This window comes from Nilaparvata lugens, chromosome 8, assembly GCF_014356525.2.
Source record: "Nilaparvata lugens isolate BPH chromosome 8, ASM1435652v1, whole genome shotgun sequence".
Taxonomy (NCBI): Eukaryota; Metazoa; Arthropoda; class Insecta; order Hemiptera; family Delphacidae; genus Nilaparvata; species Nilaparvata lugens.
In genome coordinates, this window is record NC_052511.1 from 25534324 (window position 1) to 25556447 (window position 22124).

The 22124-nt window shown below is 33.1% G+C and overlaps 2 protein-coding genes across 7 annotated transcripts in view; one reads left to right on the forward strand and one right to left on the reverse strand.

The window, feature by feature from the left end:
* LOC111046716 (trypsin-1) overlaps positions 1-11499 on the forward strand; it is a 72390-nt gene extending 60891 nt beyond the window's left edge. Inside the window, exons 4-7 of the mRNA XM_039434326.1 lie at positions 5235-5385; positions 6130-6240; positions 9398-9550; positions 10131-11499. Coding sequence (XP_039290260.1) covers positions 5235-5385; positions 6130-6240; positions 9398-9550; positions 10131-10292 — 577 coding nt within the window. The 3' untranslated portion in view covers positions 10293-11499. The remainder of the gene's footprint in view (positions 1-5234; positions 5386-6129; positions 6241-9397; positions 9551-10130) is intronic.
* A 1193-nt stretch (positions 11500-12692) lies between these two features.
* The window catches only part of LOC120352669, a 357141-nt gene continuing 347709 nt past the window's right edge, over positions 12693-22124 (reverse strand). For all 6 annotated transcript variants that reach the window (XM_039434337.1, XM_039434336.1, XM_039434335.1 and 3 more), the window contains one exon: positions 12693-17193. Coding sequence is in view for 2 of the 6 variants with exons in the window: in XM_039434332.1 (XP_039290266.1) it covers positions 17189-17193 (5 nt within the window). In the remaining 4 variants the exon portion in view is untranslated. The remainder of the gene's footprint in view (positions 17194-22124) is intronic.

Sequence of the window (22124 nt, forward strand, 5' to 3'; positions counted from 1 at the left end):
CAAAAAATAGAAAATTTATTGTTGAGTGTAGGTACTTATTCATATTCAATACATAAGAAACGGCCAATTTCTATATTCAAAGCTATGTATCTCGGTAACCCCTTATAAAAATTATTACATGATCTTGAAATGTACAATAGAATTTTCTATTTCATCTGCTGTAAACAATTCATGGAAGAATATGTTCGTAAATTGAGATTTGATTGTTGAAAAAAATCCGGAAATTGTAGATATTTTTCTCATGTTAACGGTTTTGGCAGTTCTATGATAGCGAAAAGTGATTCAAGATGGATTTTAAGCAACTGAGCTCGTAGAGGATGAATTTATCTACATTTTGTAATCAATCGTAAGTTTCTATGATGTATCAGACTCGTTTTAGAAACTCTTGATCAACAGTAAAATTACGAAAAAAAGTGTAAAAACTGAAATCGCCATTTTTAAAATCTTAACTTCCAAATTGTTTTGGAATCGAAAGTATTATTTATTGGAGTGGGTAGAGGGGGACAATTTTCACATTCTCACTAGATTTGGAAATTTTATCAGGAGTATTTCACAAGAAATGAACTTTGAATATAGAAATTGGCCATTTTCTGTGTATTGGAATATGGGCTTAAGTACACTCAACAATAAATTTTCCATTTCTCGACCGAATTTGACTTATTATGCATGATTTTGGACCGCCGTGACGAACCGAGAAGGATGGAGTGTAGTACGATGAAATCTGAGCATTGTGTCAAAAGTTATGTGTTTGAAATTTTGATCCTTCAGGTGTCCTTAAGCGCGCCTCTCCACTAGGAAATACTGAGATGAAGTGTATCTTACGGGTGATTCTCATAGAACATAATCTCAAGAACTTATGTCGTTGTGCGAAATATCAATGTGAGGACAATGTAGTTGGTGATGATGCTTGAAGCTAAAAATTAGGTGTTTTTCACAATACAAGGAGCATTGTTGTCAGGTGTACCTGGAATATGAGAAAGATCGCTATACCTGATCTCAGATTGTAGAGCACAAAAAGAGCTTCTAAAGTGACTACAATTTTATCTGGATCTATTGTTCCAATATTTCAACAGTTACTAACTGGAATTCACAGCAATTTTGGACTTGTGGTATTCAAGTAACAGTCGTTCGAATAATTGAAGTCAGGTTGTGACTAGAAAGATACATCAACTCTAGTTCACAAGATTTGTCATCTTCATGGTTTAGTCTGAAACCTCTCGGGATATCCTTGAGGATTCGGTCTTGAAATTTCACCCTAAGCTAATTTTAACAATCATTGATACTCATATCGTATTCATTCAATACCTGATTTTTTAGGAAATGAAAATCCATTCGACATTCGAGGCCAGCGACGGTAGAGGACTCATGAAAAAGTGGCCTCAAATGTCGCCTGCGTTAGGCGACAGTTGAGGCCACTCTAATTTTTGTACAGCCCCGACAGTCGAGACCTGCGACGGCAGAGGACTCCTGAAAAAGAGGACTCCTCCAATTGAGTTTTGTCAACAAAGGTGGTCAAGTCATATACATTCCAGTACTTGGATGATGGTCCCTAAACATATTTTTAAGTAATGGGAATCCATTACTACTGCATTATGCCTCCTTCATTGACAAATATAAATATTTATCTATCTTCTATCCATCTATAAGACGAGATGGTGTCTGTCTTTCTGTCTGTTTGTATGTGAGCTCATCACGCTTGAAATACTTGACTGATTAAGCTGTAATTCTTCACAAAGATGATCGTTCTGAAAATCCTTCAAGGATAAGCACTATCTACCTTCAACGTTCATATGGTTTTTTTATGAAGGAAGTTTTCATTATTTAGTTTTCAACAAATCAGAAGTTATAATCATTATAAAATGTATTTTGTCTGGAATCGCAGTAGGATGTGTCCTCAACTGTCGCCTGCTGCAAGCGAGTCTCTAATTTTTGTACAGGCCCGACAGTCGAGACCAGCGACATTCGAGGCCAGCGACGGTAGAGGACTCCTGAAAAAGAGGCCTCAAATGTCGCCTGCGTTAGGCGACAGTTGAGGCCACTCTAATTTTTGTACAGCTCCGACAGTCGAGACCTACGACGGGAGAGGACTCCTGAAAAAGTGGCCTCAAATGTCGCCTGCGTTAGGCGACAGTTGAGGCCACTCTAATTTTCGTACACTCCCGACAGTCGAGGCTTACGACCGTAGAGGACTGTAAAACAGTCCTCTACGGTCGTAGGCCTCGAATGTCGTTGGTCTCGACTGTCGCGCCCCCTAAACTAGGATAGCAAAACCAAAATTGATCTAATACTGTCATTATAACGTGGACCGCACTATAGTTACTATACGTTGCGCTACTGTAGCGAGTAAATAATTGAAAAAAATATTGCTGGATGTGGGAAGTTCAGAAATAGCAAACAGAATATTTTGATCTACTGTAGCCCCATAATCTTGAAAATATTTTTCATTGTAATAATATTAATTGAATTTTGAAGACCATTTTTAAATTTATTGCATGAATTCTATTTCGGATCGCTTACGTTCCAGCACAAGCCAAACGCTCCAAGCAAATTAGGTTTTTAGTATTTATGTCGTTTGTCATTCAATTACTAAAATGTGTTGATGATAGAAAAAGTTTATATCAAGAATCAATTGGATGTTGTACAGTTCAAATAAGAAGTAGAACATTACTATGAAAAATATATCAGCACTACATTATTAAAATTAGGTACCACACTATACCACATGAGCTCATGAACTATCATTGTGTGAAATCTCAATCTTAATGTGAGAATAATGAAGGTATTGATGATGGTTGGAGCTAAAAATGAGGTGTTTTTGAAATACGGTACAAGGAGTATTGTTATGAGGTGTTCCTGGAAGTCTATATGAGATATAGTACTCTACCTTGTCTCAGTTTGTATAGCACGAAATCATGCTCAGCGGATTCTCAATATTATTATACTTTTTTAATGGTGACAATCGGAAGATATTGTTTATAAAAAACTGAAATTTATCGAAGTTAATTTTTTTCTCAAAATTACACACTATTGGGAAATTTTAACTTGGTACTCAATGAAAATGGAGAGCTCTGAATGATTTGATTTTATTCTAAATTTTATTATCTAAAAAAGGAAAGAGTGTTTCAGTCCGATCACTGGATTTTGCGGAAATAGCCTGATAACTTGAAAATGAAACTAAAATGTGAGGTTTTGTGGCACTGTATTTAGCACAAGGAAATTTTGCATGAAAAAATTGGCTCTCGACTTCTCCTATGTAGGCTATCCAAAGAATAGATTAAAATATCAGAATTACAATATATATATATATATATATATATATATATATATATATATATATATATATATATTGCAAGCACCAATGTATTATAGTGACTGGACTGAATGTAAGTTTGATATTTGAAATTTGCTTTGTTATCATCCGGTTACTTTCTGTAACTATATTTCCAGATATTCCTTCAATTATCATGTATATTTTTTGAATAAAGTTGCCTTATTTGATAACGCAACATGATCTGTTATAATCTTTTTTACTTGCTCACACTCTCTGTGCCGGTTGCGCAATAGCCAGTTGAATTTTAATCGTGATTAATTCCACGAGAACCAATCAGAGAAGGCTTTTTTCGAATAAAAAAAACGGTTTCTCCAATATTGGACTTCGTAAAATTAATCACGATTACAATACAATCGGCTTTTGTGCAACCTGGCCTCTATGTCGCGTTCTCAATAGACTAATATGGAGAATTCGCTGTCGATCAGCTGCTACTTGGAGAACGAATTGCTCTCAAGGACCTCTAGCGAGTTTTCCCAGAATTGAAAACTGTTCCGAGAGAATTTTTGTATCACGAACCTACTATATTTCAAATTCAATCAATATCTATACAGCCGCTTTCGAGATAATCCATTCTAGGTAGGTACCTAATGGTATTCTAATGAATAACCAGCTGACTGCTAATAATACTAGTGACCCCCTGGGTTGAAGAACTCGTTCAAGAACTGTTGTATTATAATATTTCAAGCCGACAACTTTTAATTATACAAGGTTGATGAAAATTATGAAAACAGCTAAATATTTCTCTTACATGGCAAAATTCAACAGTAGGCTTCATTGGGGATCCTAATTTGAATGATAAATGACTCTTCGAATATTTCTCTGTTGCTTCAACATCTTTGACCCTCATATGAATCTAGATTCATTTTTTGAAATGAGAAGGTGGTCATGTGACACATGATTTCGATACAGAGTTTCAAGAGAAAATAAAATACTCTTCAATGTTTCTTTCCATTACGAACTGCTAGTTACTGATCACTTTCAAATAAATAACTACTTGGAAATAGATGGCGAATACCACACATTCATATTATCAACCTGTATCATTTTGTTGGTGTAAAACTTGTAGATTATGTTGTCACCAGCTGAAACCATGTGTCAGCGCGTGTGATAGGTAGGTCACAAATAGCCTCAGCTGATGTTACGAATGAATGAATAGAAAACTGTAGTAATTGCATGCAATGAATTCTTCAGCTGACTAAATGATATTATGATTAATCATAAAAATTTTTCTCATGCGCTTCCAATGTTATTTAATATAGGTACTGAAAAAGGAAAAAAGAAGTGCTGAGTCAATTTTGTTGTTCAACGAACTTGACCTGTGAAAGGTTCGAAGAATACTTGTTCAAAATTTGAAGCTGATTGATCAATTCTTTCTAAAGTTATTGTAGAACATACAAATAGACGGACAACGACTTTGGTCTTCAGTAAGTCGAAAGTGAAAACTCGCAGACGCTCGTTCAATTATGAGTGCTGGTTGCACAGGAGCCGGTTGAATTCCAATCGTGATTAATTTCAGGAGAGCCAATCAGAGAACCCTTCTTTTCAAGAAATTATTAGTTCTCGTAAAATTAATCACGTTGAATTAAAATTCAACTGGTTTTTGTGAAACCAGGCCAGCTTGCAGTATTCCAGCATATTATGCAATATATGCCCTCAAGAATTATTTCATTTAATAAAATTCAAAATGAATGGAAACCACTATCTTCTCAACACAATTACACACAAAAAAATTTAAATAATAACGATAATTTCTGAGTTGAACATTCTCGAAATATTCATATTACATTGGATATAGTATTATTATAGCCTATTTAGTTCTATGAAATTCTATTGTACATAAATGTACAATTGATTACATGTTTACATTGATTAAATAAATGTATGGATGGATATTGTTTTGCAGAGAGACCCCTGAAAAATTCAGGATACTTTGCGGTGTTACCAACGTGGAGGAATATGATCCAAATAGAGATGTGTTCACCGTAGATAAGATATACATTCATGATAATTACGAAAACAGCCTGCCTCCAAAAAATGATATAGCAATGTGTCGGGTATGTTTCACATGCAATCTTAATAAACTTTGGTGATATTATGTTCATGGATAAAACTAAAAGTGCTATAGAATCTTGTTTAAGTAGCCTACGGTATAGTAGTATATACACCTGAATAATACTTGGGCTACGGTAAACAAATAATAAGTAGGACTAAGCAAATAATAGGCACACCTATAATAGCCTAAAAATAATAGGTAGTAGGCTACACCTGAAATATTATAATAGCCTACTACACTTAACAAATTTTTCCGGATAATTTCAACTCACATAGGCCTACTGCATAATATGAAATCACGTATCATTGAAATATTATAATAACTATTATCATTATTCGAGGAATGGCACAAATTGCATGGTCAGTTTTGCAAGAAATACAACTAGGTAGGCCTACAATGATCTTCAACATAACTCTTTTATGTTGGGCCTACTACATTTTCAATTTTTTTCATTTTGTCCAGTAGGAGAAATGAGCTTCATAACAATGGCATGCATAAATGCCAAACCATGTTTTATGGATTGACCGACATATGCGGAATTTCTGTAGATATATTTGGTTCTTCACACAAATCTAATACTGTACTACGGTAAGGAAATAGAGACTATAAAATACATCTCTAATAATTTCTTTATTACGGTTCTTGAATCCCTAACTGAATTCATATATAGTTCCACTACTATTTGTGAATCTTCATTTTCTTATTTCCAACAAATTATACATTTTTATGAACTAATAATTTGCAGGTTCGTGAGAAATTTTCCGATCATAGTAAACTAGCTCCAGCAAGACTTCCCACTTCCAGACCCAGAGCAAACCAAATGGGTACAGCATGTGGATGGGGACTTGTATCACCTGTGAGTAACCATTGAATTGAAAAAACTAGATTTCAACGATATATTAATGCACCTATCAATACACTTTAATGAAATGAATAAATACATTTTTTGGACCTAAAATTGTATGTAAATCAAATAATGAGCTTAACATAATTATAGAACCTCTGGACTATTAATTTCAAATTAAGGTTGAAAGCAGTTTTGGGTGAATGCCTCTTGTTTTCATCTGGATTGTATCTATATATATTGCTCATGAATAAAGAAATACAATCAATACACATTCCAAATTGATTGAAAGATTCATGCTATCTACGATGCTCTGTACATTTTTACCTGAAAAGCAACGCCAAACTCCCAAAAATTGACGTTCAATGTTTTTTTTATGATTAAACAATAAGAACAGAATTTGTTGAATCGTTTGAAATGAAATCATAATTTATTTAATTGGAACATCATAATGTCTGATGAGTGGATCTATGCAGATTGAGATTAAGGTAGATTCCGAACTACCGGGAAGTGATTTTAAACTCATTTGAATGATTTTTAGAGGAGTTGGCTCTTCAAGTGGGTCACCCGTATAAGACGGTAGACCTATGCCTGTTACTACATTTTCAAAACATTTTTTTTTGTCTCACTACATTTTCAAATCAATAATACATGTGAAAGATAAAATGAATTCAATCCAAGTTAACTAAGATATTCATGGCACACTCGGGGAAGGAATAATACTCCAGTTGAGTGACATAGACTATTTGAGAATAGTCTATGAATAACTATTCTTGAATAAGGATATTTAAGAAAAAACCTAAATACAGGGGACAAAGGCTTCTTGCTAAACTTCCAGCTGACTTGAGAGGTACTGTTGAGGAAAAACAATTCAATACAAATATATTTTCTTTTCTTAGTAAGGAGGCTTTTTATGATGTAGACGAGCTCTTGTTAGAGTGAGAAAAATTATTATTAACTTTTTGTGTAGTTGAGAAGTTGATATTGTGGTAATTATTCATATTGAATGAAAAAGACTAAGAAATTGTCAAAAAACCACTGATTTATTGATAATTGGAAAGACCGGTTTCGGTTATTACACCATTGTTTATCTCTGATAAACTAAAACTAAATACAAGAGCAGCAGAATTTATACTAGTAGGCGAGTACTGCTATTGGTCGAGGGCATGAACGCCTGCCATTGGCCTAGCTAGACAGTCTCCTCCCCCTCAACGGTGTGACAAAATGGCGGCTTAAGCAACAGAATCGCCATGATAATAAAATTTACTATTTAGTACAAAATAAGAACTAAATTGTACTAAATAGTAAATTTTATTATCATGGCGATTCTGTTGCTTAAGCCGCCATTTTGTCACACCGTTGAGGGGGAGGAGACTGTCTAGCTAGGCCAATGGCAGGCGTTCATGCCCTCGACTAATAGCAGTACTCGCCTACTAGTATAAATTCTGCTGCTCTTGTATTTAGTTTTAGTTTATCAGAGATAAACAATGGTGTAATAACCGAAACCGGTCTTTCCAATTATCAATAAATCAGTGGTTTTTTGACAATTTCTTAGTCTTTTTCATTCAATTATTATTAATTTGCAAATTTCATGACTAGAAAAATGCCATTAAGTTAGTGTTTTTATTTTATAACTGATATTTCCTGTTATTGTAATAATTTATTTGTAATGTATTTCAACTGTCTAAATTGATTTGCTATACCTTTGTTGAAAATAGAGTATAATTATTTATTATTATTATTATTATCACCTACAGCGGGAGTAGCAGGCTGTTGAATCTTCTACTTACCGGTATCCATGATGTGACAGTTTAACAGCTGTCATCAATTTCACAAAAGTCTTTCACTAATAATAATTAAGGAATATAGTGAACTGGCCGTCAGGCTCGCTTCGCTCGCCATATCGGTCTAGCAAGGGGGCTCCGCCTCTTGGATCCCCGACTGGATCGTCCAAAAATTAGATCATCGGGCTCGCTTCGCTCGCCTGCATGTAGACCTCAGCGGAACCTCTGTACCGAATTTGAACGTATTATGTCAATTTGATCACGAAAAACACCTGTTACTATATCGGCGTATCTTTGGCGAACAAAATTCTTCCACCTCAGCTAAACCTGTGTACTGATTTTTAAAAAATATATTTCCATCAATTATTGAGAAAGGTGAGGGAACGCAGAAAAGCTGAGAAAACGCTAATTTTGGCTAATTGGATATATTGGTATTTAGAGGGTCCTGTATAAATGCATTTCAATCTTCAACTTGGTGCCAACCTAACAAAGTCAACTCAACTTAATTCCAACCTGACAAAATTTCTAATTTAGTTACCAGAACAACTGTTTGGAAGAGGTACTCTCTCTAGATTATAGTTCTATATTAACATATGTTATGGACATTTCATCAATATTATAATTTTAAGATATTTGAATAAGAAGAATATAGATGCTAAAAGAACTTTAAACCCTTAAAAACCACCCTTAGAGTTGAAATATCGCCAAAAGATTTCTTAGTGCGCCTCTAAAGGGCCAACTGAACATACCTACCAAATTTGAACGTTTTTGGTCCGGTAGATTTTTAGTTCTGCGAGTGAGAGAGTCAGTCAGTGAGTGAGTGCCATTTCGCTTTTATATATATATATATATATATATATATATTATTATATAGATTGTCAAATACGGTACGGTACTTGAAAAGCTGTGTGAAATGAATCATAATTGAAAAATATATTTATAGGGAATAGATAACTTAGGCCTATATTACTATTTATTTTTTATTTATTTATTATTATTATTTATTTATTTATTTATTTATTTTTTATTTATTTATTTATTTATTTATTATTTATTTATTTATTTATTTATTTATATTATTTATTTATTTATTTATTTATTTATTTATTTATTTTTATTTATTTATTTTTTATTTATTTATTTATTTATTATTATTATTTATTTATTTATTTATTTATTTATTTATTTATTTATTTATTTATTTATTTATTCATTTATTTTATTTATAACAATATCTATAGATATTGTATATCCAGACTCGACTAGCATTAACTCCTACTGGTAGGCCTACCTACCTCCCGATTGTGTAGCATAATACATTTATATATTCAGTAATATAAATTCTACTTCGGTTTGTCTACTCTAAAGATGAGATTTACTTCCAGGACAAAAAGGTGATCTCTCCAGACCTGATGAGAGTAGATATGCCAGTCATGGATATCTATAAATGCTACGGTTACTATGCACCCAAGGTGAAGGTCGACACTGTTGGGTGTGTATGTGGAGGATACGGACAATACGGACCATCAATCTGTAATGTAAGTTGCAACAATTTTTGAAGTAAGTTGCGTGTGATTTGCTACTTGAAGCGGCGCCAAGTAACAACGAAAATTTCAATCTCAATTTAATTTTTCTCATTTCAGACAACTTATCGTTATAGGCCTATCATCAATCATATTCAGCCTTTTATGGATTGGAAAACATGAGTTTCAGTTTGTTCAAATTGAAAAGTTTTCATAGTTTTTACTGGTTTACTTCTCTCTAAAATTCTTATATACATATATTTATTGGTTTCAATTAGTTTTGAAACAAGCAACAAATTCACAGGAAAATTGACACAATTTATCCATTTACAGATGGGAGCGAGAAGACACCTTCTTACCAATGTTACCAAATTGAATTTCATAATTCATTTCTTTCAGCCGTTTGTCAATGTGAATTCCACTATCATGCAATATCATGAGTCACTACAGTCTATCTGATATGAATTACATGAATAGATCAATTTCGTTACTACTTATAATGTATTACTAATGAGATGTTTTTATAAATAATAATCTAAATTATAAAAACTATTGACATTTTTTAAAATGAATTGTGCCTTATTTTTGTTGATAGGGTGATTCTGGAGGCCCATTTTATTGCAATGGAGAAATGATTGGGGTTGCATCGTGGGGACATCAAAAATGTAAGGGATATCCCAGTGTTTTCACATCAACTTACGCACACAGGGAATTCATCGAAAGATGTATGGCGGATGTTGATGACAAGGCCTATTAGAATGAACATTTCGCTTATTCATTGCTGGAGGTGGAAATTGTCGTCAACTTCCATCCAGAATTATTGGTTATAGTGTCTTGTTCGTAGTTTGTAGTTGGTCAACATTTAAACAATATTCTCGTCTCAATATTCGAACAAAACTGTTTACACTTATTAGAAATACTGAATATATATTATCAAGATAGGCTTATGCATTTTGATAATTTCCAAACTTAATTTCTGACAGTAGGCCTAATTTCAATTTATTTTCAAACCTTTCTGGAGATCAAAATATTACCTATGGGTATTGTTCGTGACTGTTGATTTTTTGTCTCTAGGATTTTTTTTTATAATTATTTCAGAATGACATTCTCAACATAGAACAGGTGAATCAGAATTCTTCTTGATGTTATCCTATATTATCCGACAGGCTGCTCTGTTGTAGGATCTACAAATAACTAACTATTCTGTTCTGTTTTCTTCATTATTACTGTAGGAGAGTCCATAAATTTGTCTGAGATAAATTTCAAATATCATATTACCGTAGGCTATCTGTTGAATCGATGCTTGTTGTATAATTATCAAATTATAAGATCAGAAGTTTTAAAATAGTTTTCAGGCACGAACTTACCAGTATTTTCTCCAATTTTCTCTTTTTCAAATTGATCAACTCGAACTAGAAGCTATGAGATCTCATATCTAGAGCTCATAAATCGACAAAGAGCTGTATTTTCAAGCCTGTTTTGTCTTATAATCAACAATATCTTCAATAATAATCAATTCTTTCTTGACATTCCCATTTCAATAAAACTCTTATTTCATTAAAATTCTTTGATCAATATTGATCTTTGAGCCTATTGATTTTCCCTCAAAAACACAACATCCGCTTTTGTGTTTTTCAAATAGTCGTGAATATTTTACTTTAATTCTTTCAAGAACCTTCAAGTAGTGATTTTCAAAATCTCAGTGTATTTATCAAATAATGTTTAATTAATTAGTTTTTCATTGTGTAATATCTATTTGATTTATTGGTTTAATTTGTAGTTGAATTGTAGAATCGGTGGTAGTTAAAATAGTAGTCGTTTTGGTACTGTAGTAGATGTAGTGATAGTAGTAGTAGTAGTAGGCTACCGTACTACTAGTGTAGTGTATAGAATTGAGATAGTTGGTATTTTGGGTACTTTTCAATTGTTGTGTAATTCACAATAAAGTGTTGCAGCGAGTTAAATTCTGTTCTATTATACCAACTGTTCCTATTACACTTTTTTAATAGTGGGTGGTGGAATTGAATAGGTCAAGTATCAATGTAACAATAATTTTGCAATGTATTTAGGGCTACTGAACTACTGTATTTATAATATAACCACAGAGAATGCATACACTTTAATTGTAAATAATGAACCGGTAGTATAAATTTGAATGTACTGGTGTATGCTTCCTCCAAGATATGCCTACTGTAGCATAATTTATAAAAAAGCATTTCCAGTAATTATTGATGTAGGTTTCACATCAAGAGTTTCATAAATATTGAATTACCATTTATTACGTCCGTATAATGAGCTATATGAAAAGTGTCAAATTGATTCTCATCCATTCAGTATGACTTGCCACATAACCATCATGAAACGTTATAGCATCCAATAAAAATTAGGCCTACAAATGATTCATAAAACTTTTTTTTTTTGCTCATTATAATATTATATGGAGAGGACTAATTGTTACAAGGTGGAATTATTCAATCCTTCCAATTACCCAATTGAAATGCTACCAATACTTTATTCTATCTGCTTTGAAGTAGCTCTGAAAAAAACTTTCCGGAGTAAAAACTTTATTATTAAAACTTAATATTTCCATCTGTAGAAACTCTCATTTCAGTTAACTTCGTTTTCAACCCATCAAATGAGTGGATATATCACTTCACGATGTTTTTAGTAGAAGTCGAAAAACGTTTTACTAAATAATAAATTTAACAAAATTATACTTTTGAAGTCTTGCAACTTAACAGTCAAGTCTCGAATACAATGAGCCTATTATGGAGTTTGTCTCCTTTGTTGTTTAATATACCGTTTCTTGTTAGCTGATCATCCACAGAAGAATTTTGAACACCTACACGAATAATAAGCTTGATTATTAGATTCACCAAATATAATAGCTTAGCTTGAAGTGAATCCCGCTATAGTCGTCTAGTGTGTGGTTGGTCATTTCCTGTATTCAAATGCTAAATTGGCACCACTAGAAGAGATTTAGCTTCTGAATGTCTATTGTTTTGTTGGTATTCAATCTGATAAGCCTACGTGTTAAAATACCCCTCATCCATAATCAAAGCAGTATTATCCATCAGTACACAATTTTATCATGCAAATTGGGATATTTTATCAAAATGAGTAGGATAAAGTCTTCAGTGTTGAGCAAAAATGAATATTTACAAATTAGTAGAACATTTATTCACTTGGATACAATATACAGTTTGGTTTATTACAATAGAAGGATAAATTTTATAGATAATAATTTATTTGAGCTTTTCAATAACTCCTCAGCTCTTCATAGCTTTGAGCATCTATCAACTCACTCCTCAATCGTCTCACTTTTTATTTATACAATTTGATTCATGCGATAATTTACAATAGAAAAGGTAGGCCTTTACAGTTTTTGGCATTTTCACAATTTCATGATGAAAAAAAATTTAAACATTGATTATTATTCTTATGGTTACTTAAGCTGCGTCACAGCGGAGACGAATAACACAAGTTTTTAAAATGTTTGTTGTTGACTGATGTTAATAACAAAAGTCATTAACATTTAGGCTATGTTAATATTTTCTCTAATAACAAGGAATTTTCTGTTAAAAACACGAGTTATTAACTTTTAAGAAAAAATTTCGATGATTCAGTTAAGTTAATAACATTTTGTTAATAACTCGTGTTATTAACTCCAGTGTGATCGCTGCTAATACTGTAAGATTTCAAATAGTTCGATGAAGGCCCTCAGTCCAGTTAAGCCGGTGAAGCCACACAAACACACATCGATTTTTGAACGTAGGTACAATATTTTTTGCCGTCCTCACGAATTCCATTAGATTGAACAGTTGTTATCAAATAGTTGATGTTTGTCAAGTTCCGTTTAATCTGGTAGAATTCATAAGGACGGCAAAAAATCAAACGTCCATGCAAAAATCGATTTATGTGTGTGTGTAACTGGCTTCACTTTTCGTTAATATCGATTTCGTTACCATGCAATTCAATGTACCATGCAATACTGTATTCTAGGTACCTTGATGCAATCTGTTAGTCTTTTCAACTTCATCTATTATGATTGAGCAAAATAACGTTGAGAACACAAAACTATGATTGTGAAATGACTGTTATTGTAATAAATTTGAATTTGTTCAAGTGAACATGGAGATAAAGCTGTGAGTTATAGTAAAATTGAAATTGTTCTTATCTTATTTTCAATTCACTTTTCCTTAAGCCGATTATACTCGAATCATAATATCATACAATTGAATGAAGTATTCAATGATAGGTCTTCAGGTGATGAATCATTGGCACTTTGATTTTTTGTATTAGTTTATTGGTTGATAATTTGAGACTTTGATCATATTTAGACAGGGACTCTCATAAGTCTCTTTTGATTCAGATAACTGTTTCTGAAAAAAGTGTGTCAAGCATTGATGACATTAAACTCATAACATTGTATTCCTTCAATAATTGACTGCAACTTATTTAAAATATGATCACATACAAATTTTCTGACAACATTGGATTTTTGTAAGCATTGTTGCCTTCCCCTAGTGATGAAGTATCTATCCATAAAAATGAAAACCATTCACAGAGTTTCAATTTTCTTAGGGAGTAATTAATCATTATGCAGCATTATTGAGTTCAAGTTCTTTGTTATGCTGCTGTATTATTTTTTCGTTTTAGATTTACTCCAAAGTAAAAATCATTTTTCTGATTGCCGCTTCAGTGATTGGTCCTCCATCTATAGTTGATTGGTGAATTGGCAATGGATTTATTGTCTCATATATTATTAATGATTCAGGAATTGCACTTCTTACTTTTTACATTCATGAAGTGTTGAGCATTAGAGGCCTTTTTGTAGAAATTTTAGGAAAAATTTGAATTTGGCAAATCTACGAATTCTACAGCATAGGAAATATAGATTCTTGAGCCAAAATCATCAACCATCTTATTCATTTTCGTTAACAATATGATGGAAGAACATACTTTCAACTGAAAAAAAATCTTAAATATTTAAAAAAAAATCAGTAGTGATGATGGAGTTTTAATAAACTTTAGAAAAGTATTAATTATGTAAAATAATAGGCTACAGAAAATACGATACAACATACGGCTATCAATTAAAGTGAGCAAACTAAGTAAGTAATATCAATGTACCTAGAATACTTTGTGTTCTAGATACATTGAGTAATATTAAATTACTTTGTTACTCCCTTCTAGTTCATATATGGCTATTTTATTTTTACTGAGACTTGAAAATGACTTTTACTTTTTGATTTTTAGCACGGTACTGTTTAAAAAAGGCATTGCTCTAAAGTACACAATTTATAGCTCATCAGGTTTTAATATTAAGGCTATAATAAAACCCTGTTATTATTCCAAAGTTGATAATTCCGTTATCATTTTCATTTCAATTTTATAGAATCTTCGAGAAATTCTAGAATAGTACATGTTCAAATCACAAACCTATTCTCCGTGTCAATGTAGCTATCCATGTGAAACTCATTAACATTTCAAATGCGATAAGTACCGTAATAAAGTATTCCATGGAAAAATGTAAGAAAATAATTTCAAAGTCAATCTGGATAATATAATTTCCAATAAACGAGAAAACATATGAATTTTAGAAAAAGTTGTAAAACCACCAACTCATTCTATTCTCACAATTTGGTCAGTTCTTTATCTTTTCAAGTATACTCGCCTTTAAATCTCAAAACTTACCAAACAACAAAGATATATAAACATTATTCAAATATTCATATCAAGGAAAATGGCATATATTTACACAGTATTGATTTTTCCACAATACTAGATCACTAATTATTAGCACACTCAAGTTTTCTTGTTATTCAAATAGGAAACTACAACATTCAATCATCGATAGTATTGTTTGAATAATTATAGTTATTACAGTAGTTGATGAATTATTTACAAAATTTCGGATTGAAATGAAGAATCTTGATACTTTTGCATGTTGTTCGAAACTATCGCTTTGATAGTTTGTGTTTTACTGGAAAATTGTTTGTGCACTGACTCTGACAATGCAAGTGACAGCTACCTAGGTTTCTACCGTCAATAGTGGAGCAATCTCTTGAGCATTTCCTATCAACATTTAAGCTGACCGATTGTTTCACAAGATTCGAACGTAAACCTTCAAATTCGCCAAACAAGCTTTTCTTCTTCTCAGACTCCAACCACTGGAAATTCACTTTGTGTCGCCCCCTGGTTGATATCCACTTTATGTAACCACTGAGGTCGTCAGGAAAACTCCGACGCCGCTTTTCCATGTCATTTGAGTCTGGAGTTTTCCTGTGCCATTTTGTGGAAAACCATCGTATGTATCGATTGCTGGTACTTCTTTCTTGTGTGCTTTCATTATCATATATTTTCCAACTATTTTTCTTAGCTCTCGGAGAGGTTCCATTCCATCCCGCTTCTTCATCATTTGATTCTACATTCTTTGCAGCTCCATCAGTCGTTTCATCCCTATGGATGTGAGGCCAAGTTCTCTGAAACCTTTTTCTGTTCCAGTAGTACTTTGGCGGACTTGGTGGAGATATTCCAGTCAAAGGAGGAATCTTGTCCATAGTCTCATAGATATCTGTTTGGTAGAGTGACTTGTGTTGGTAGTCTCTAAATAAATTCTCACTCTTTTTTTCCTTTGTAACACATGCGATTCCACACCTTTCTGAGCTTGTATTGTGTTGACTGTGTCTGGTAGGGAATGGAATTGTTGATCTTTTGCTACTTGGTGGTATCTGTATCATTGTAGTATCAGGTTTTGCTCCGTTACTGAACCTGGTGGGAAGCTGAATAGTTGATCTTCTGCTGTTAGGCGAGATTGCTGATTGAACATATTCTCCTCTATAATATTCACTTGTTATGCAGGAAATGTCACACTTCTCTGATTTTAGACTTGAATTGTTTCTTGTAGTGAATGGCATGGTTAATCTTTTGGTAACCTGGAAGTACTTTTCACCTGTGTCCTTCAATGCATTTGTATGCACACAAGCAATGTCACTGTCCCTGCATACTTTTTTATTACTACTCCTATTGTGAAATGGAAACGTCAGCCTCCTACCAGCTGTGGTGAACTTTTGGTTCGTACGTTTGTGTTTGAAACTGTTGAAGATGGAAGTGTTTGGTCCATTTTTTTCACGTTTGAACAGTGCATTGCCATTCTGCTTAGAGGTGGGGAATGGTATGGTCAATCTACTATTAGCTGGAGGAATCTTTGTGTCTGGATTTTTGTTCCTTAAACTTTGGGAAATTGATTGATGATGTTTGGCACATTTTGAAGGGAAACCTCTCAGTTCTCCTGTCGAAATGTCACATGAGTTTCGATGATGAGTTTTCCTGGAGGGGAATGGTATGGTCAACCTTTTAGAGAGATTTTTGGAGTGCAAACGAGCAATTTGGCAGTCTTTACACATGTTCTGATCACTGCTTCTGATGGGTAATGGTAGGGTCAACCTTCTGCTAACTGATGTGAACTTGTGATGGTCTCTGTGTTCGAAGTTGTTGCTTTGATTTTTTGCACTGTGGTGGTGAGCATGAGCACTTTTGTTGTCTTTGCCGACCGCATGACGGGATGTGCAGCAGCGTTGCTGATGCCTATGGCAGTGCGCAGTCTGTCTGCGCACCCCGCCATTTTGTTCCGGTCACTCGCTGATGACGTCATCCTATTAACAATAATGAGAAAAATTAATCACATTGCTGTAAACAAGCACAGAAATTTGACAGGAATGAAATTAGCTCCAGCACGATTCTTTCTTTTGAAAATATGATTCTGGGAAAGTGATTCCCAATCTGGTTGAAATCGCTCTCACGAGGGCGAAGTCAGCTCCTAAAGAGCCCATAGGCTAAATTCGAAGAGAGAATTGATATTCATGATTCAAAATTGATTAGTCCGACAAGTGAAATTTAGATAAAAATAGAGGGGAGTGTGTGAGTTTTTAATAAACTTTTTCAGTTTAAGAAGAGTTGAAAATTATTGATCTATTTTCTTTTCAAAATAATATGAATTACTCAGACTCTCACTCATTGATCAGCCAGCAATCGAGGATATTCTCTCCCTATATTGATAATATGTTATCTCTCTTCTATGTATATTGGGTATTCGAGCATTCTGATGGTAAGGTGTGGGAATTCCTCAAAAAATCATTTTCAAAATAAGTCATTTCTTTGAGAATCATAATCTGCGAATGAAGCTCAATATGTACACACGAATTTATCACAGTAACAACTGAGTACTCTTATTTCTTTTCAAATACACAAGGATCTACATGAATTTAATGGAATTGGAAATAATCTTGTAGTTATTGCCTCAGTGCCTGTTATCACTTGTTTCCTTGATTTTTCATCTTGCAGACAAAGACAAGTAGGCATTATAACGCAAATTTTATAACATTATAACACGATCATAAATATTTAAAGTGGTAGAGTGGACTGTCCAAGCTTCACCACGTCATCAAATCATAAAATATTTAGTTGATTCTATTCTATATGTATACTGTAGCATCGCCAGTATCCTAGATTATTTACCAGTTGTGGCTGAGAAACACTTGTTTACTCGCAATAACAGGAAAATAAAGGAATGAATTAGTGATGTAACTGCTTGTCGCCACTGACAAAGACGCTGTAGGCCTAAGTGAGAAGCATAAAAATGAACGAATGAATTCAAATTCGAATCTTCATTTGTCCCAAAAAGATAACTACATTGGCAATGGATGTAGAAGTTATACAATATACATTTTAAATATACTTTAAGTAGGATAAAACATAAATATATCAAACGAGAAGTTCCTGCAAGGTTTAAAAAAACCTGAGAGGATAAGTGTTCAATGATTAACAATAATCCAAGGAAATAATAATGGAATAATATGTAACTTAGTTTTGTTATCTAACATTAAATAAGAGAATCGGGAAGAGAAACATGGAGTGATGGAGGAAAGAGAAAGTACCAGCAGAGGCATGAGGGAGAGAAAAATATAGTTGAAAATTACATAGGTAGAAAAACATGAGAAGTCTTTATACTGATCAAATAGACAAATATATGAACAAAATGATGGAATAATGAATAGATATGAACGAGCTAATGAATGAATGAATATATGAAATATTGAATGAAAAAGACTAAAAAATTGTCAAAAAACCACTGATTCATTGATAATTAGAAAGACCGGTTTCGGTTATTACACCATTGTTTATCTCTGATAAACTAAAACTAAATACAAGAGCAGCAGAATCTATACTAGTAGGCGAGTACTGCTATTGGTCGAGGGCATGAACGCCTGCCATAGGCCTAGCTAGACAGTCTCCTCCCACTCAACTGTATGACAAAATGGCGGCTTAAGCAACAGAATCGCCATGATAATAAAATTTACTAATGGAGAATTTTAGTAATTATCTTAATATTATTATTATTCTAATATTATTTTAATAAAATAAAAGTAAATTTTATTATCATGGGGATTCTGTTGCTTAAGCCGCCATTTTGTCATACCGTTGAGTGGGAGTAGACTGTCTAGCTAGGCCTATGGCAGGCGTTCATGCCCTCGACCAATAGCAGTACTCGCCTACTAGTATAAATTCTGCTGCTCTTGTATTTAGTTTTAGTTTATCAGAGATTGACAATGGTGTAATAACCGAAACCGGTCTTTCTAATTATCAATAAATCAGTGGTTTTTTGACAATTTCTTATTCTTTTTCATTCAATATGAATAATTACCACAATATCAACTTCTCAACTACACAAAAAGTGAATATATGAAAAAACTAATGAATAAATGATTAGTAATATTTGCTTGAAAAATATTGCTCATTACATAGCACAACCATTATCGATATTATAAAATAAATGTCTAGAGATCGGTCATTTTCCATCCAACTTTAAAGTAGCCAAGATACCTCTACACAAATCAGGCGATAGAAAAACTCCAGAAAATTATCGTCCTATCAGTTTGATTAGCAATTTATCTAAATAATAGAAAAACGTATTCTCAATTATCTCAGGAAACATAATTCCATAGAAGAAAATCAGTTTGGTTTTGAAGAAGGGAAGTGCACTGAGGATGCAATGTCTCACTTCTTAATGAATAAAATAACGTTTGCTGTGTTCTTGGATTTGGCAAAGGCTTATGATACCATCCCTCATCAAACTTTACTTAAAAAGCTGGAAAATATAGGTTTCCGTGGACCAGTTTTGAAACTTCTTGAAGGCTATTTACAAAATAGATCCCAGATATTACTAAAATCGTGCAGAGTAAATCTAACTGAGTTCGGCCTACCTCAGGGCACAGTTCTCTCACCAATATTATTTTTAATTTACATAAATGACTCACTAAAAACTAATATTAATGACAGTTATTCAATCTCTTTTGCTGATGATACAGCTCTATAGTTTTTTTTAGTTCTATGTGGAAAGAAACAAAACTTCTAACAGAATCAGGTCTCACAGCAGTTAAGTCATGGCTTGATCTGCACACGCTCACTTTGAACACAAAAAAGCGTATAGATATGACTCTCTCGCCAACAATGAACTACATTGGCAATGGATGTAGAAGTTATACAATATACATTTTAAATATACTTTAAGTAGGATAAAACATAAATATATCAAACGAGAAGTTCCTGCAAGGTTTAAAAAAACCTGAGAGGATAAGTGTTCAATGATTAACAATAATCCAAGGAAATAATAATGGAATAATATGTAACTTAGTTTTGTTATCTAACATTAAATAAGAGAATCGGGAAGAGAAACATGGAGTGATGGAGGAAAGAGAAAGTACTAGCAGAGGCATGAGGGAGAGAAAAATATAGTTGAAAATTACATAGAAAAACATGAGAAGTCTTTATACTGATCAAATAGACAAATATATGAACAAAATGATGGAATAATGAATAGATATGAACGAGCTGATGGATGAATGAATATATGAAATATTGAATGAAAAAGACTAAAAAATTGTCAAAAACCACTGATTCATTGATAATCAGAAAGACCGGTTTCGGTTATTACACCATTGTTTATCTCTGATAAACTAAAACTAAATACAAGAGCAGCAGAATTTATACTAGTAGGCGAGTACTGCTATTGGTCGAGGGCATGAACGCCTGCCATAGGCCTAGCTAGACAGTCTCCTCCCACTCAACTGTATGACAAAATGGCGGCTTAAGCAACAGAATCGCCATGATAATAAAATTTACTAATGGAGAATTTTAGTAATTATCTTAATATTATTATTATTCTAATATTATTTTAATAAAATAAAAGTAAATTTTATTATCATGGGGATTCTGTTGCTTAAGCCGCCATTTTGTCATACCGTTGAGTGGGAGTAGACTGTCTAGCTAGGCCTATGGCAGGCGTTCATGCCCTCGACCAATAGCAGTACTCGCCTACTAGTATAAATTCTGCTGCTCTTGTATTTAGTTTTAGTTTATCAGAGATTGACAATGGTGTAATAACCGAAACCGGTCTTTCTAATTATCAATAAATCAGTGGTTTTTTGACAATTTCTTATTCTTTTTCATTCAATATGAATAATTACCACAATATCAACTTCTCAACTACACAAAAAGTGAATATATGAAAAAACTAATGAATAAATGATTAGTAATATTTGCTTGAAAAATATTGCTCATTACATAGCACAACCATTATCGATATTATAAAATAAATGTCTAGAGATCGGTCATTTTCCATCCAACTTTAAAGTAGCCAAGATACCTCTACACAAATCAGGCGATAGAAAAACTCCAGAAAATTATCGTCCTATCAGTTTGATTAGCAATTTATCTAAATAATAGAAAAACGTATTCTCAATTATCTCAGGAAACATAATTCCATAGAAGAAAATCAGTTTGGTTTGAAGAAGGGAAGTGCACTGAGGATGCAATGTCTCACTTCTTAATGAATAAAATAACGTTTGCTGTGTTCTTGGATTTGGCAAAGGCTTATGATACCATCCCTCATCAAACTTTACTTAAAAAGCTGGAAAATATAGGTTTCCGTGGACCAGTTTTGAAACTTCTTGAAGGCTATTTACAAAATAGATCCCAGATATTACTAAAATCGTGCAGAGTAAATCTAACCGAGTTCGGCCTACCTCAGGGCACAGTTCTCTCACCAATATTATTTTTAATTTACATAAATGACTCACTAAAGACTAATGTTAATGACAGTTATTCAATCTCTTTTGCTGATGATACAGCTCTAGTTTTTTTCTAGTTCTACGTGGAAAGAAACAAAACTTCTAACAGAATCAGGTCTCACAGCAGTTAAGTCATGGCTTGATCTGCACACGCTCACTTTGAGCACAAAAAAGCGTATAGATATGACTCTCTCGCCAACAATGAATTCCATCCCTGCGGAAATGTTGAATGGTGGAATTAAAATTCATTCGTTTGACTGTGCTGAAAGGAGTAGTCCGTCAAACTCAGATTTTGATGTTAGGGACTGTATAAATGTCAATCACTAACAAACGTGAGAGAAGTTGAATATCTAGGTGTTTTAATAAATCAACATTTGAAGTGGAATGCACATATTGAAAATATGTGTAAAAAAATAAAATATATTGGTGATGATTTCTTGATCCATTCCGAGCTGCTT